Source organism: Excalfactoria chinensis, chromosome 23, assembly GCF_039878825.1.
Source record: "Excalfactoria chinensis isolate bCotChi1 chromosome 23, bCotChi1.hap2, whole genome shotgun sequence".
NCBI classification, from domain to species: domain Eukaryota; kingdom Metazoa; phylum Chordata; class Aves; order Galliformes; family Phasianidae; genus Excalfactoria; species Excalfactoria chinensis.
Window position 1 is genome coordinate 84351 of NC_092847.1, and position 17107 is coordinate 101457.

The 17107-nt window shown below is 50.8% G+C and overlaps 1 protein-coding gene across 1 annotated transcript in view; it reads left to right on the forward strand.

The window, feature by feature from the left end:
* Positions 1 to 17107, forward strand: part of LGR6 (leucine rich repeat containing G protein-coupled receptor 6) — a 70737-nt gene that overhangs the window by 19658 nt on the left and 33972 nt on the right. The window contains exons 2-3 of the mRNA XM_072355915.1: positions 4574 to 4645; positions 11557 to 11628. Of these exons, the coding sequence (XP_072212016.1) occupies positions 4574 to 4645; positions 11557 to 11628 (144 nt within the window). The remainder of the gene's footprint in view (positions 1 to 4573; positions 4646 to 11556; positions 11629 to 17107) is intronic.

A 17107-nucleotide genomic window follows, 5' to 3' on the forward strand; every position in this document is an offset into this window, starting at 1 on the left:
TGTCAGATATCTCTGACTTGTCTGAATGATTTTTTTCCAATTTATGTCAGACAACCCCCCCCCTGCCCGAGGTTCAGCACTGCATCTCCTCCAGTGTTATGGTTTGTGTGTACATCTTGTGTTCAGGTTTTGGGATGGTATTCTGCCTTGCTGGTGTTTAACCCTGAGGTGCAGCTCACAGCGTGGTGCTGTGCTCTTTGGGTGCTGCTGTGCCCCGGTTGTTCCCCTATGTAGTCCCCTGCTCTGTTGCTGATGGGCTGGCATGCTGTGTGTGACCATGATGTCTGCCAGATCTGTTCTCTGATTTCTTGCCAGACAGAGAACTAACAGGAGTAACTGCGGGATGCCAGGTCCTCTCAAATTGAAATAAAGCAGCGTGTTTTTCTGTGCGTCTCTGGTTGATTGCAGGCTATCAGTTTCCTCTCTGCCAGCCCTGGGCTCTGCCATCCCCTTTCTGTAGGTCTGGAAGTAAATGGAGCAGGGCTTCTGACTGTGGGTGTCAGCTGCCTGGGGCTCCTGATCAGAGCTGGGGGGAGCAGCTGGCAGTGGGGGAATGTGCACAGAAGATGACTGGGCAGTGGTTAAGTGTGGGTATGATTGTGTCCAGGAATGCTTTATTTCATCCTTCCTGCCCATGGCAGGGGCTGGATGAGGCAATCTTCAGAGGTCCTTTCCAGCCTGAGCATCCTGTGACTGTCAGCTTTCCCTTAGGCTCCCAGCTGCGCTTCCTCAGGACACATGGGGGCCTAATGCACCTGGCATGCACTTGGTGCAAGCAAAGGGAGGACGTGGATGGCAGGGGTTGCATGTGCTCCTGAGATGCAGGTAGGAGGCTGTCTGCAAGGCTGTGTATGCAGGCAGCATAACTTCACCTCCGTCTGCTCCAGAAGAGAATCAGATCCCAGTGCTCTGAACTGGATACAAGCACTGAGCTGTGCCTAAAGGGCACGCTCTGAAAAACACCTTAACCTACCATGGCTGAAATAGGAGAAAAGCCTTTAGGAATATATTTGGCAACATTCAAGCTTTGTCTCTTTGGGAAGCGCTCAGCACTCACAGCTCTGGCCTGTCAAAGGGTTATTTTCTGCTTGCAGAGATAGAGCTGTGCTACCTCCTCTGCTCAGCCCATGTCTATTTCCATGCACAGAGACCACAGAACACTGAGCAGAGATGGGGCATCAGTGGGATGAGCTGGGAGAGGATTAGTGAGCACTGTATGAGAGTGGTGGGTCACTGGTACCCACCGCATGGATCAGACTTCTTGTAGCTGACTGGTGCAGGGATGGGCTGAATCTCACCCTGGCCAACTGCTCTTGGTGGAACCTTCACTATTATTGAAACGCTTTGGGGATCTCAGGTAGGGCCTACATGGGGGGGTGATCTAAGATGTCTGATCTGTTTTCAAACGGTAGAGGTGGGAGTTGAAACGCATTCTGCTTTTGCCTATTGCAGTGATAGGGGATTGAAGCAGGGCTGGTGCCTCCAGATATGGTGCAATGCAAATGAGCTCTTGCTGCTTTGATGTCTTTATCTCCCCTTTCTCTTTTTCTCCACCAAGACTACCTTTAGCATGGTTTTCAACCTGCAGGCTTTTAGGAAAAAATTTCAGCTGGCTCTATGGCTTCCAGTCCCATTCATTCTGCAGCCCCAAAGCAATGCAGGCATTTTGTGGTGGCCTCCGAGATCTCAAGATACAGACTAAAGGAGATAACGAGAACCTTTATGAATCACTCTTGTACAATCTGAAGAATTTATAAAACCATCATTTATTGCCTTTGGGCTTCTTTATTAAAGGTGGTTTATTTGTGCATGGTTTTGTTTTTTTTTTACTGGTTGCTAAAGAGAGTGGCCAGAAGATTGGTGGAGATACCGCTCATCTCCAGGTGATTTCTGCAAGACAGGAGTGCTCTGTGCCTTGCAAGAGCAGGTCCAGTGATAGATCTTTCTGGGATAAGCATGGGAATTTTGGTCTGGTTTGTACAGCTCCCACAGAAATCAGACTGCAGGACCACAACTGGGAGGCTTTAATGTGTTACTGTGTAATCAATTAATCAAGAAAATACCAGCTCGTTGGCTTCTCCCCACAGTAATGTTAAACATTTCTGCTCAAATATCCGGGTGTAATGAAGCTCTCCTGGATCAGGGGATCTGGGGTTGAGTCCATGCTGGGAAACATCCCATCCAAATCCTGGAAAATGGGAAGATATTAATATAGTAGATTGCTTTTAGGGCCTGAAAAGATGGTCACCATTTGGGATTCTTAATAGCTTCCAGAAGGCTCAAACCTGAGGATAGCAGTCATTGTGTTCTTTGGGGTCACTTTACTCCCTTGCAGAAGTAGATCTAATTCTGTTTCCCTGAATACTGGAAGTGTTGCTCAGTTGTTTGGGCAGTGTCCTCCCAGCATCCCACCTGCCTCAGTGATGATTCCGAAGGTAAATTGCTTTGCTCTTTAAATCTCACAATCATTCCTGAACTAAAACACTGCAGTACCCATCTCCATAGCTCTTGTATAGACCACAGTGAGCTGCTATTGGAGAACCCGAAGCGTGCTGTGTGTCACGTCATTCCTTCTGGTAAAGGAGATCAGCTAATCAGTGAGTGCTTAAAGGTTGTTCATGAAAGAAGGTGACATCAAAGCAAATAATTTAAGGAACCCCTGGAGGGCCAGGGGAGTTGTAAGGTCTGAGGCTGAATCACATGGGCTCAGTTTCCATGAACTGTGCCTCAGTTTTCCTGCAGGTACAAGTTAGAAATGTGTCTGATAAATGTTTAGAATGAGCTGGGGAAGGAGCGGGGGACGGTCTTAAATCACACTAATTATAGCCATGATGGCTTTGTTTCAGTGCCATTGGGAAGCACGGGTAACCTGAGCAACCTCGTGCAGGAGGCCTTAAAAGACGTTGCTTCATGGGTGGATGAAGGTGATGGGGAGCCACATTTTGGTTCTGGGAGCTCACATTACTTCTCTGACAGTGTTTCATACCACTGCCACACAGTGTGACTGGGCAGCAGAAGTGTCCTGCTTTGATTTTGTAGCTTGTGGAGAGGGCAAAGAGGCAGATTGTTGGGAAAAGAGGACCAGGAGAGCTCTGGGATGGGATGGTAATGGACTGTCCCAATGCACCAGTGCAGCATGGTCTCCTGGACCCAAAGACAAGCAACTGGGCAGGTTACTCTGCTGAACCCAACATTTGTTTGACTTCAGTAGATGCTGAAGGCTGAAATGAGAGCTACTTTGGAAAGACAAAGTCATTGGAGGACCAGAGAAGCATCAGGAGTGCCTGCAATCCACGAATCCCAAACCCCTGTGTGGATGGGCCTGAAAAAGTAATCCTGAGAATGGTTGGGATGCAATGGTTTCCTTTCAAAATGAGCTGAATGTGATTGATTGGAGCAGTCATCCCCAAACACCTGAAGAGATGAATGGCCCTTTTCACCCAAACAGGAAACGCTGCCACGTTTACATGTGCTGGGCTGTATATAACGCAAGAAATGTTACTAAGAGGAGAAGCACGAGCTTGGGAAAGCACAGCAACAAGTCAACAACATCCTGAGATAAGTCAAACACATTCCAGCAATGCTTCAGGCAGGAATGCTGCACCTTCACACGAGGGTGGATGACCTGTGGAGCAAAATGTGTTGAGTTTGAGCCCTGCAGGTGAACTGTGGGTGAACAGGCAGCATCCAAACCTCCACAGCAGCAAAGATTTATATATCTGTTATAGAATGACCCTAAATCTTCCCCACACCTTAGAAATCTGTCCTTCTTTCTGCCCTAAGAGATGATGGGGGAGAGCCCCTTCTCTTTGGCCTGAATATAGACATGAGCCCTGGGGAGGCAAGGCAGGGGAGAGCAGAGCGATGGGCAAGGGTATTTCTCCCCTGACATCTGGATGGCTGCTTGAGGAAGCAGCGTGTTTTCCTCCTCCTGTGGTCATGTGAGTGTGTGACCAAGGTGGAGGAGAGAAGGGGTCAGAATAGATAACCTTATATGAGACTGGAGAAGTGCTTTCTGTAGGGAGCAAGCAGCGCTGCCCGCGTTGCCAGCAGAAAGCAGCTCGAGGTGCAAGGCTGCAGGATCTCAAGGAGATATGAAATGTTTCAGGTCTGTGTTATGTTTCGTAGCCTTTCATTTAGTGTTGTGCTTTTTTTGGTTTTGTTATTTTTGCATTGTTTCACGATGTGTCAAAACATCAGGCTGATTCATTACAGTGTAAACACGATGCACTTTGATGCAGGGAAAAAAAGATGTTTTAATGGGTGCTAAGTAGCAACTGCCCTTAGGGATTTCATAATAAAAATAGCAGCAGCACAAACTGATATTTTAACCCTTTTGTTACATCACAGGATCGTTCAAATATGGAGCATGGGGTGGTACACAGAACAGTGTGAACAGTTCTGTTCACATCCCTTTGCAGGCAGAGCCCAGGCAGAGCTGCACTGAGATGAACTGCGTGGGGTTTTCTCTCCACTGAAGTGCTTTCCTTAGCAGAGAAGTGGAGCATGGCACAGAGGGTTATTCTGTGCACACTGCAGTGTGACTGATCCGAGAATGTCTTCTTCCCCATAGGGATCTGAGCATGAACAACATCAGCCAGCTGCAGCCCAGAACCTTCTGCCGCCTGCAGTTCCTGGAGGAGCTGTGAGTAGGGGGGGGTCTCGCACTGGGGGATGTGTGGCTCTGGTGGGACCCACTGGCTGAGATGGGGGCTGTGTGCTGGGTGGGGGTTAATGGCCGCTGTAGGATTGAGTGAGGATACACCTTCAGGCTACATCGCGTGTGCCAAATGCCAGAATGAAAGAATCAATCCATTATGCAAAAACCAACCCCAGAGCAGAGCCAGAAAATGGGGAGCTTCCTTCACCCGTCTGCACACAGCTCCTCTCACAGCCCTGCAGCCAAAGCCATGAGAGCTCCTGGGCACCCTGCAGCTGGAGCAGCAATGAGCCCGGTGCCAGCAGCCCCACTGATCAGAGCAGAGGACGGCTGCCCTGCAGTGCATCACAGAGGTGTGGGCAGGCACAGCAGCCATCCCAGTCAGTCCCCAGGGATCAGCACGTGGCTGTGTGTCAGCAAAGCAGTGGCCATGCTTCTGAAAGTGTAAAATTAATCACCAGCATGAGCAACCACAGCATCCCTTGGGAGCCCCAGCAGTCAGAGCCCAGAAGGGAGGCAGAAGGCTGAGGCTGGCCATATATTGCACTCGTATGGTTGTATTCCACTTGACCATGAGAAATACCTCTGGGTGCTGTTCTCATGCCTTTGCTCCTTTCCATGCAATGCCTTCTGCTGAAAAATGCAGTTTCTTCACAATGTTGTTATTACACAGCATGAAATACTGATATCAATGTTGTATTTCAGGTACACGATGTAAACTCGCTGTGTATGTAACACTTAAAACAGTTTAATGCCTAAATGGAGCACTTTAGCTGTACTGAATCCCTTCTCACAGCCAACGCTACAGATGGCAGACATCTCTGAAAAGGGCAGGTTCCAAACTGTTGGGTTCCTTACCAACAGTGTCAGTGTGATGCTGAGGCAGTCATGTTTTGAGGGGGCAATAAGCGGTGCCATCCCATGCTCTCTGCTACCCATGTCTGTGTTCACAAAGCAGCGACCCCAAATCATCAGTGCTGTGTAATGAACAGCAGCCCAGCTGTGAGCAGAAGTCTCTCCCTGTGCTCATCTCTGTGCTGAGCTGTGGCTGCACGTTTGCAGGTGGACTTCTTTGAACAGTCAGCATTGACCAAAGAGCCCAGAGGAGATACTGACATTCATTGTTCCCATAACAGCCCCAATCTCATAATGATCAGATTGCAACAGAGATTTTTATCTTCAAATGGTCTTCAAACCCATCTTCTTCATCTCTCTGTCTCTTGCATTAATTATGCTTGTAGAGACTCCCAACCTCCCCATTTCCAAGCTGGGCAGGTCTCACTTTTCACCCTCCTGTAGCTTTGCTCTCACTTTGTCCTCAGGAGATGCATTTCCCAATGTCTTGCCTCCACATTGCAACCATTCTCTTCCCATTTTGTCAACACCTGCACTGAAGTGTGGACACCCAAAGCATTCACAGATTCTCACACATGCAGACCACACTCTCCATTGTATGCAATTAATGGCTGTCTTGCTGCAAGCAATCATGTCCTGATTACACGTCGTGCACAAACAGAACAGTCTCAACCAGCACTGAATAAATATTCATAGACTCCAATACAGCCAGCTTCCCGCAGCCAAAAATAATTATGAATGACACAGATCAAGAGGGAAAAATTAAACAGGAAAATCTGAAAAAGAATTGGAAGTTGTTAAAGAACCTTTCACTGGAGTTTCCAAGTGCCACAACTGCTCGTTGGGAAGGCAGAGGTGTTTTGAGGAGGAAAAAGTCACCGCCGTAAGGAGAAATGGAAACTGTGATGTTATGTGTCTGTACATATCCAAGTTCACGCTTCAATCGTATGGCAAAATACAGCAGTCATAGTTATGGACATCAATCAGTTGATTTGAAACCAGGGAAGTAAGGAAGGATTGCTGTATGACACCAAGAACTAGAAGTGGTCCTTTCTGACTCAGGATGTTCTTTGCCTCAGGGCTCAGGCCATGCATTGAGGCAGTCAGTGCTCCATGTGAGGGGCAGAAAGTGATGCGATGGGGAAGGAAAGCTGCCCAAAGGACCGGGTAGGCCACGTGCTCCCACTGCTGCTGAGGACAAATGCTCTGATGAACGTCCATCACATCCACCTCCTCCTCAGCAGGGATGGAGCAGAGCCCCATAGGGATGCACAGGCCCTTCCTTGTGGTCCTCCCCTCTGAAGGAGGTGGTAGAGAGGTGCTCCACTGTGGGCCTCACACAGACAGGAGCTGCCCCAAGATTTGTATATCTCCTTTTTGTTTCTCTCTTTCTTTTGCTGTTGTTGGTTTTTTTTTTTTTTCTCTTTTTTTTCCTTTTCTTTCCTTCTGGCAGCGGGAAGAATGTTTAAAGTTGCTAATAAATTCCAGTTAATGAAGCCTGAAAAGCCAGAGCTGGGTGCCAAGAGAAACAAGAGCAATCAGTAGAGAAGGAATAGAAAGAGGATCTTGAAAGCCGGCCTGGGAATAACAACATGTTGAAATGTGTTCGCCGGTAAGGACTTTGTTACCATGCTTTGAATCTAAACACGAGAGCTCGGTGCCAAGAGGAGAAAATGCAGCCAAAGGCAGGTGTTCATTGCCATTCACCTCCTGCTCCGGGGCACAGCGGCAAGATCAGACCCCTTCCCAGCCACTGGCTCTTTCACCTGCCTCTTCTTGGGCCCCAAGGGCTGAGGAACTCACCATCCAGGGGAGTGCCATGCTGTGCATTGATCCAGGAGCAGTGCTGTGCTGTGCATTGATCCAGGAGCAGTGCTGTGTTGTGCATTGATCCAGGAGCAGTGCTGTGCTGTGCATTGATCCAGGAGCAGTGCTGTGCTGTGCATTGATCCAGGAGCAGTGCTGTGCTGTGCATTGATCCAGGAGCAGTGCTGTGTTGTGCATTGATCCAGGAGCAGTGCTGTGCTGTGCATTGATCCAGGAGCAGTGCTGTGCTGTGCATTGATCCAGGAGCAGTGCTGTGCTGTGCATTGATCCAGGAGCAGTGCTGTCCTACGCATTGATCCAGGAGCAGCAGGAGCTGTGGTCTCCCCTTCCCAGGCAGCTCTTGCAGCCTGGAGCACTGCTCTGTGAGGTGCAGGTCCTCTGAATGTTTGGGACACTGCCTGGCTACTGTGCCTACAGCATCAGGATGCTGTGACCAAGCACTGTGTTGGGGTGCTACTGCAGCTCATTAGAGAGACAAGACATCCAGGCCTGGTTCATCCAGGACTTTGTGTTCCCCTGGTTGACATTGCTCCTTGGCAAAGGACAGCACTGATCATCAGTGCAGCGGGTGAGCAACAGCATGGAGAGGATTAAAGGATAATTCCCCCTATGAAGCATTCCAAAGGTCACTGCTGTGCAATCTGGCATGGTGTGGAGGCAGATGTTGTCCAGGATACAGGTGAAGACAGGAGAATAGGACTTCCAAGGGGTTCTCCTGTAGTTCCTAAAAGTGGTCCTCAAACAACCACCTGCCCGAGGGGATCCTCACATGGCGCACAGATTGGAACCAAAATTCTAAACTAAAGGTTTGAAGGGAGTAAATCCCCCCTGAAAACCTTGACAGAAGGGGACAAAATGAAGGTAGTCAGCATCCTGTATCGGGTTGTTCAATAAGGAATTGTCTTACTAAATCTTCCTTGGCAAATGAATCCAAACTATCTTGCTTACGAACATGCGTGTGGGTTGAAAACTGGCTGGAGGACCATAAACAAAAGAAACGAATGCCATCAATCTATCGAGTTGGAACAGGCATTTGGTGGGGGCTTGGGTAGCTGGGTTAGAAACAGGCCTGCAGAGTCTTCTCCTTGGGGATGGAGTAAAGCAGTAAGACCATGATGGAGACACCTCCAGGTGATACCGCAGTAGGACCAGCTGCAGATTCCAGTGTGGGAAGGGAGAGTCCAAGGCTGACTCTTCCCTCAAATGTACCATGTTTTCACTTGCATGACTTAATTGGCTTAATTCCTGCTTTGCACCAGCACGAGAACAAACTCAAGCGCAGCATGGAGCCCTTGGTCCCCCATGCACCTGGGGGATGCCACGATCTTGATGACACTGTTTAGACAGGAGAGCAGAAGGTTTATCTGGTAACAGACTCTGCCTTGACAATATTAATGCTTGAGAAATGAACCAGAGCAGGAGATCAAAGAGGAAGGCTGACATGATCAGTAATGATCTGGCAAGGGGAAAATTCCACTGGGATATGGACATGTGTGTTTGTCCTGTCCTGCCAATGGGCAATGTTCCTGCCTCCTAATGTGAACGATAAGGGCATCATCATGTTGTCTGAGTGCATGGCATGAGCAATCATGCCCAACAAACAGCCCTTGGGCGTGCCATGGAAGTTGTAGCATGACCAAGAAGCCCGAGATACAGGAGGGGGTGGGAGCCTGCGGTAACTGAACTACAGCAACCATGAAGTGGTAAACCATGAGTTTGTTCCAACTTGGAGTGTATTGGGAATGCAGATCAAAGCCTGGAGGAATGTTCCCAGAAATCACTGGAGGGGGAAAAGGAGGGGAACAGATTCTAAAATCCACCAAACATGCAAGCTTTCCAAAGACAAACAGCCAACTCTGGCTCCCACTCATCTTCCACTTGCCCCTTCTCTCCCTCTTCCATCAGTCATTTTAAATGCAGTTTTCCCTTCCTGCCAATCCATCTCACCTTATAAGCTGTGGGACAGAAGGACATGCAAGTGAATCAAGACTGCCTATCCTAAAGAAAGACATGAGCAGGCTTGGAGCTGTGCTGCTGGTCAGATGTTCATGGCTACAACAGCAGCTCCCCATCCCCTGTGTGCTTGGGGCACAAAGAAGTTCTGCTTCTTGCTCCTTTCTTGTGGAGCTTTGGGCCTCTGATGCAAATGAAGAGCTGTCTCAAGGGAAGCCACACTGGCAGCATCACTTCAAATGTTATTGTTCCCTTTTAAATAGGAAGGAAATGATCATTTCAGTGCATTTCCTATTGAATTTTGCCTCTGGAGATGTGTTCAGTGGGTGCCTCCCTGCCAGGCTGGGAGATCTGTGGGCAGACAGAGAGTGTGGGGGACAGAAGGAACCAAGCAGCAGGGAGACTGCCAGGTGACAACAAAGAGAGGAAGGGTGACACACAGAGCCTGCTGTGTCTTGGAGCTCACACAGACTGACCCAAGAACTGGTGAGATGGAAGCAGGCATTTCTTTCCAGTTGCCGCTCCTCCTGCTGGACAGCATGACCCAAAAGACCAACACATTCCTGGCCTATGTTCAGAGAAATGGCACAGCTCCCTTGCCTGGGACACCTGGATACCTGGCACTGGGAAGAAGGCAAAAATAGATGAGAGAAGATCTGGAGGCCAGAGGTGAGCTGGGAAGTGGCACAGTCCCCAAGAGGCAGAGACAAGGACAGAGGCAGCAGCAGCAGGAACATGGCTGCCTTTCCTGAAGCTGGGGATGCTCTGCCTCTAGATTAGCCTATGGGCAGCACCCACTGAGACCTCCCACAGGTCTCTTTTACCTCTTTTTTCTCTTTTTCCCTCGATTTCTGTTTTCTTGTGGTACTGAGATGCTGCAAGCTGGCCAAGCATGTGTCCCTGCCACCTTGCTCCAAGCCAAGAGCCACAAGCTCCACTCTCCTGTCCTGCTAGACCTGGAGGTCCCAGCTCCATTTCGGGATCCAGCAAGCAGGAACGAGTCCTGACCATACCCAGGAGCATCAATACGAGGGCTCACAGCAGCCAGGAAACAAGTCAGGAGGCAGACACTGACAGTCCTGCAGCAGGGTCGGACAGGAGCTCCAAGGACAGACAGTCCCCATAGAGGAGCTGGGACAGCTGCCTGCAGCAGACTGAGGATCCATGCAGCAACACCTCCCCTCCAGGCGAGCACTTGGTCTCCCGGACAACACTCCCTCCCATGTGGAAATCAGCAATCAAAAGAAGCAATTACCCCAAATCACAGCCCCCAAGTGACAAATAGCCCAGCCTGCCAGGCAGCTTGCATGCTGCAAGGAGGCAGGTTGCAACCTGCTCAACACACATTAAAGGGACGACCCTGTGCTGTTTATGCTGTCAGAGGCCTAATTATGGGAGTAATTTTCTCTGGATTCCCGAGGGGAGAGACAGAGAAGGAAAGAGCCTGGGCACCCAACGAGCCTGCTCTGCCACAGGGAGCGTGACGCCTCCAAAGGCTCAGATCCTCTCCATGACCTCTTGCAATCCTCACTGCAACGTGCTCTGCTTCCAGCCCGGATTATGCTGCTCATCCTCAGCACTTGTCTTCTTCACAGCCAAAACATCTGAAAGGAAACAGGCTTTGTCGATGTTACATGAATAATAACAGCGTGTTTCCTAGTATCCGTGCCAGCCTCTTGGGTCTGCTTTGGAGCTCCTGAGAGACTGAAGATTGGCCTGATGACAAATGATGTTCACTGTCTGGCGTGGGGGATGCGATATTGCAGTTCAAATCATGTGGACGGCAGCAAGTTTCTTAGTGTGGGAAGTCCAACCTCGACCCCCGTCTGAGCACACGGGGATCAGAAAGGAAAGCACAAACACCATTGCAATTTGGGATTAAGGATCAGGTCACTGAGCCAGTTTCACTTCTGACCTCTGTCCCCTGCTCTTTGTACTGTCAGCCTGGTGGTCCTACTCTCGTTTCTGAGGCTGCTTTGCACTCTGGCTGCCTTTCCCACCCCTTCACATCAATCTCTTCCCCAGGCCGCACTGCCCCTATCCTTGCCTTCATTGCAGAGCCCCTTTTCCTTCTTCTGTCCTGGCTTTGGGAATGGGCTGTACAGAGGGGTCACACACCAGGTGTGCAGCACAGCTTGCAGGTGTTGCTGCGTTCTCCCCAGGGAGGCTGCAGCAAAATGCATCAGTTGTTAAGTGCCTGCAGACAAGGGGCTGGCATTACAAGGATGCTGATGCATTACTGGCTCTTCTTTCCACTGCAGACGCCTCTCTGGAAACCAGATCTCCAGTATCCCAGGGGAAGTTTTCTCTGGCCTCTACAGCCTGAAGATTCTGTAAGTAATTCATTCCCCTCTTCACAGCCACCACCATCCCTACCCTGCAGCACCCTGTGCCAGGCACTGGCCATGCGCTGGGGCTCACAGGATGGTACCTTACCAGGCGTTGCAAAGCCAGTTGCTGAACACACATGGCTGGCATGCCCCTGGGGTGACTGAGGAGCTGCACCCACCCCAAGGACCACCACACATCCCCAGCACTGCTTCCTCACTTCTGCTATGAGCACCTCCCCAGGGAATGGTTCCACAGCCCAGGGCGGTCTCACTGCTCGTGGAGTCACACAGCTTATGGCATCCCTGTGGCAGTCCCGCAGGTCTGTGCAGGGTGCTCATCTGGGAGTCCCTCTTCCTCTCTTTCAGGAACCATCTTAAAAATCTCCTGCAATAAACATTTCATCCCCAAAGGGATGTTTTGAACTCAGCCGCAACGTGAAATTGTTGTAGCCGGTCCAGTTTATACAGAGTGAGCAGGTATGAACCTGCTCCGGGATTAGAGAGCATAGGGCTGTTTACTGTGTCTTCTGAAGATGTAAAGTATGAATCCTGCCCTAAATCTCAGGGCTTAGAGATTTATCCATCCCCTGCATTAGGCAACAAATCAAAGGAACTGAGGAAAAACCGCAGCTCTCCCACCCAATTTCAACAAGAGGAACTTTCTACTTCAGGAACTCGGGAGCTTTTAAAGCCGCTTTTGATCAATTTCTATTTGTGTCAGGCCCAGGGAACTACTGATGCAGAATGTAAGAGCACAGCTCCCACAGGTTGCAGTAATGAGAGCAGAGTGCTGCCTCTGTGTGATGCCTGCGTGCGCTCAGGGACGGCTCAGAGTGGCCCCAGTGCAAGGAGAGGGCAGAAGGGCTGGAGATAGAAGGGCTGGAGATAGAAGGGCTGGAGATAGAGCTGAGCCCAAGACTTCTGCTTCAGACAATGTGCCCTGCCCTCAGCCAGGCTGTGCCCCATGACACAGAGCAGCCACTGGGCTGCCATACAAACCCCTCTGGTTGCAGGGCTGCCCTACGTTCATGCCACCCCACTTCACATGGAGGTTTGCTGAGGACCAACCCAGCTCCAAGATAAGGAAAGAAGGGTTGATGCTCACAGAGAATGTCTCATTGAGAGCAGTTCATGCTTCCAAAAAGAAGGGCGCTGCCAGCCCTTCAATTTCCATAGCCTCAAGTCATTCCTGCCCAGGTTTGCAGTGTGTGTCAGGCTGCCATGTTCTCCTGCTCTAATTGCTGTCTGTAACTCCACAGGCCTGTGGATGCTGGTGTATGCAGTTATGAGTTCACTGCAGCCAGCGAGTCCCTGCTGCCTCCAGAACCAGCATTCACCTTCCTTTGTATTTTTGTCACTGTGATGGTGATCTGGGGCTGTAACCAGGTGCTGGAGCTCTGTAAGTTGATGTGCCTGCATAGCACAGTGTGTGTTCTGAGCTGGGGAGCATCAGACAGCCCAGCAGCATCCACGTCCTGCGGAGCTGCACTGGGCAGGGTGTGGTGGCCCAAGCTGCTTCCTCACCGCTCCCCATCCAGATCACATCCTTGCTCCCTTGGGACCAGCAGAACCACTCCTGCAGTCATGTGCTTTTTCTCTGCACTTTAATCTCCGACAACAAACCACGCATCTTGAAGGAGGTATCTGGAGAGGGAATCTGAAAAGCCCATGAGGCAGGAGAGATCAGAGAAATGCCAGGATATGAGGTATTAAAAGCAAGGAACAGAGAGGAACGGCCTGTCTCCTTACTTTCAAAAGGGCCGAGGCATCAAGAAGATTCCTAACCAAGCCGCTTCCATGGGAAACCAAAGGAGAAGTGGATGTGGGGAGGATGAGTCACCTGTCAGGCTGTTCCCCTGGAGATGCCAGGCTCCATCTGACAGCCAACAAAGGCTCCAAGATGCGCTGCTGAGATAACTGACTGCACAAAGCTGGGGGTGGGCAGCTGAAAATGGGGCTGGGGGAGATGCCAGAGACCCACAGCAAGATGGACAAACTAAAGGGACAAAGAGGCAACCGAGGTCACCTGCCCTCAGAGAAAGGTGAATGAGGATGGAAGCGATCCTTTAAGGACAAACAGCGCTGCAATGAGGAAGGAAACACTTCTGCATACCTGAATGGCAGGACTAGCAGGCTTTGGAGCAGATGGCACCAGGGGAATTCAGGACAGATCACCTCAGAGGATGTGCACACTGTCACGGGTTGGCCCAGGTGTGCCAGGCAGTGCATGGCAGTGCAGCCAGCTGCAGCCTGCAGCTGTTTGGAGCTGACTCACTGGACTCAGACCTATTGCCTGTGGTGACAGGGGTGTCCCCCAAGGAGATGGGGATGGTAATTAATTATAATGCAGTGGAGCCCTAGAGCTCGTTGCAGTCATGTGCATGCCCACAAGTAAACTCTTGGGCTGTTAAGGGGCCTGGTGCTTTCCCGGTCTTTCCAGAGAATTAACTTCTGTTTAAAAATGGATGGGAAACACCCTGGGAATTCCTTCCCAAACCTGCCTGTGCAGATGGTCCTCTCCCTGCCCTCAGAGTGAATCCCAGAGCTTCTGGAAGCAGGACCAGCTTCTTGGCTTTGCCTCCTCCAGCTGCTCCAGTGCACAGAAACCACCTGGAAAGTGTCCATAAAGATAGGTCTGTGCAGAAACCATGTGGGGTACAGCCAGGGAAGCAGGTGTGAGGAGACCTGGAAGAATGCAAGTGAAAAGCCAGGCACTTTGCTACCTAAAAACCACCATGGCACAGAGGAATGTGCCAGAGATCTCCATGCACTGAGCCCTGGCCTGCCCTGAACCAAAGCGAGGTGAGATGTGACCTCCTTGGCTCCCTTAGCTGAGCACAGGCTGGCAGTGATGGATGCTCAGCAGTCTGTTTAACTGATGGGAATGTCTCTTTGCAAAAGGACTTTGTGAATGCACCTCTCCCAGGGCTCTGCTCTGCAGCATGGCCAACCCTGACCCTCCCCGTGAAGTCCAGGATCCAAGCTTCAGGGCCAGCATCATTAGAAATCAGCTCCATTGGCTGCTTCTGTCCTTTGCCAAGCTACTTCTCTCCTAAACTATCTCCTCAGTCTGTGCTCCCCCATCCTTGGAGCTTTCCAGAGCATCAGAATATGTTCTCAATCCAGAAAATCTGAAAAAATGGAAACCATCCCATCCTTCCAGAGCTCCTCATGAGCCACCCAGACCCTCACCTCCAAGCTGAGGGTCATGAAGCACAGCTCCTGATTGTCCAAGTGTCTGATCTTGTGCTGCCATGGCTTCACACCGCATCCCACCCTCACTTGGGTATCCCCCTGCTGCACAGAGGGGGTCACCAGCCTTCTGGTTTTCCTGGCTGAACGTGCTGTAGGAACAGCAGCACTCAGAAGCAAAGCAGGGATCCCACACCAAACTTCACAGGGAAAGATTCCAAGCACAACCCAAGCCTGCCTCACCCCAAAACGTGGAAGGCAGAACGCCTGGGTGCATCCTCTTGGTTGCAGAGCTGGCACCCCAGCAGCCAGCCAGCTGGGGATGGCCCACCCCATTGCTCCATTCCACAGCAAGCCTTAACTGGCCCATGGGAGCACACGGACCCAGCACTGCCCACAGCATGCCCATGCAGACACGGGTGTGAGCACTGCCCAGCAGCTGCCTGCACAAGCGTGCTGACCCTGTGCTCCCATCCTGCCTGCAGCCACCACCCACCAGGTCTGCTCTCCATCAGCTTGTAGAGTGGAGTGAGCATGACATGAGTGGCCTCGCTCTGCACAAACCCCCTCTCCTGGCTTGCTGGTGGTTTGGAATGCTTGAGGAATCCCTGGATAGGCCCTGCCTCTCTGATGTCCCCAAGTTTGAGCAGAATAGACCATGGGAATGGTGTCACATCCAAGGGAGATGCTCCCAGGGGGAGGGAAGAGGAACATGCAGAGGTTGGAGTGTCTTTAAGCCTGATACACAGGCTCCAGGCACAGTTGCCTTAAGCAATACCAGCCCTTTGACTGTGCTGGCTGAATCACTTCAGCCTCCCAAGATGGGGACACTGGATCATGCACAGACCTGTATCTTTGAGGGCTGGGAGTCTGCCGAGACTCTCTTGTGCAAGGATCCTGGTGTGATGGGACCATTTTTCTGGTCGTTCAGGTGTGGTCTGTCCCAGTAAATAATCCTTCCATTTCTGAAATTAAAACACAACCCTCTGGAGCGCTGTGATTTATGCTGACCCCAATCAGAGTGACCTCACCTCCCCTTGTGGGTGTGCAGCCATCTTCCCCTCAGCAACAGTGCTCAATGTCAGCTCCAGGGTGGACCCTCCAGACCCTGAGATGCACTTCCTTTGAGAGAGAACCATTTATCACTCTGTATATGACATCCCTGCTGCCTTTTTGTGCTGCATCAAACTTGTCTTCTCTGCTGGTAAGAGCAGGACTGCATGCCAGCATCAAACATCTACTAAAATAAAGCTGAAGGCGTGGAAGATTATGCCTGTGACTGTGGAAAGCATCTGGATTGCTTTGGCACAACGGATTTTTGACAAGGCAGCACTGAGTGCTGCGTGCATCGCTGTTCTTTCTCTGGTGCACGTAGAAAGTTCCCATTCTCTTCTGGAGATGCAATAGGAGTTGTGTGGTCTGTGTTTCTCTACAGCTTCCTTTTTAACAAGATTCTGTCTACAACTGCCTTTTTTCCAGCTTTCCTTTCATGACGGATATCTCAGTTTCCTGCAGCAGAGCCGTCACTCTCAGCCTTTCTTGCACCAATGCTCTTTGGGCTGCCCCACTGCTGAGGCCTTGCTCTGTCCCTTTGACACTGGTAGTAATTACAACAACTCCCTAAGCACTAATTCGGTTTTCATGTCATCTTCAGCCACTCCTTGAAGGTTTTGGAAGCAGAAACCTCAGCGATGTGAAACATCCCTTTCTGTAGGCACTGTGCCCAGCCGCCATGGTGGGACTGCCTCTCCTCCATGGTGTGTCTTGTGGTGTCCCAGCTCTGCCGGAGGTGGGTAGGTTCAGGACAAAACGTGGCCCTGTGCAGAGATACAGTGATGGCAAAACCAGAAAACTTAGGGGTGGTGCTCCAGGAGGGCAGGGAGAGCTACCTCAGAAATCGAATGGGAAACCAACCCACAGACTCATTCCCATACACTCTGCAGAGGTAATCAGCACTGATGCTGGAAGAAGGATGTCCTACCCAAGTCCAAATGTGGGTCAGCTCAGCTGAAAGCACTGTTGTAGCTCTTAACTAACTTCAGTGCTGCTCCACACAGGGTGCGCAGTCCCAGAAAGCCCATCCTAGTGCATCTCAGCCCCTCCACTGGTGACAATTGTGTGCTGGAAAGGTCCCTTTACTTCACATCCATGCAGTGTTATCTCTCATTGCAGCACCAGAAACCCTCTGGGACCCCACACCCAGGGCCAGCTTGGGCTGCTGCCTAAGAGCCCCAGCTGACCAGCACATGGCTTGCCAACCCACCCCAGCTTTCTGCCCAGGGTCCGGGAC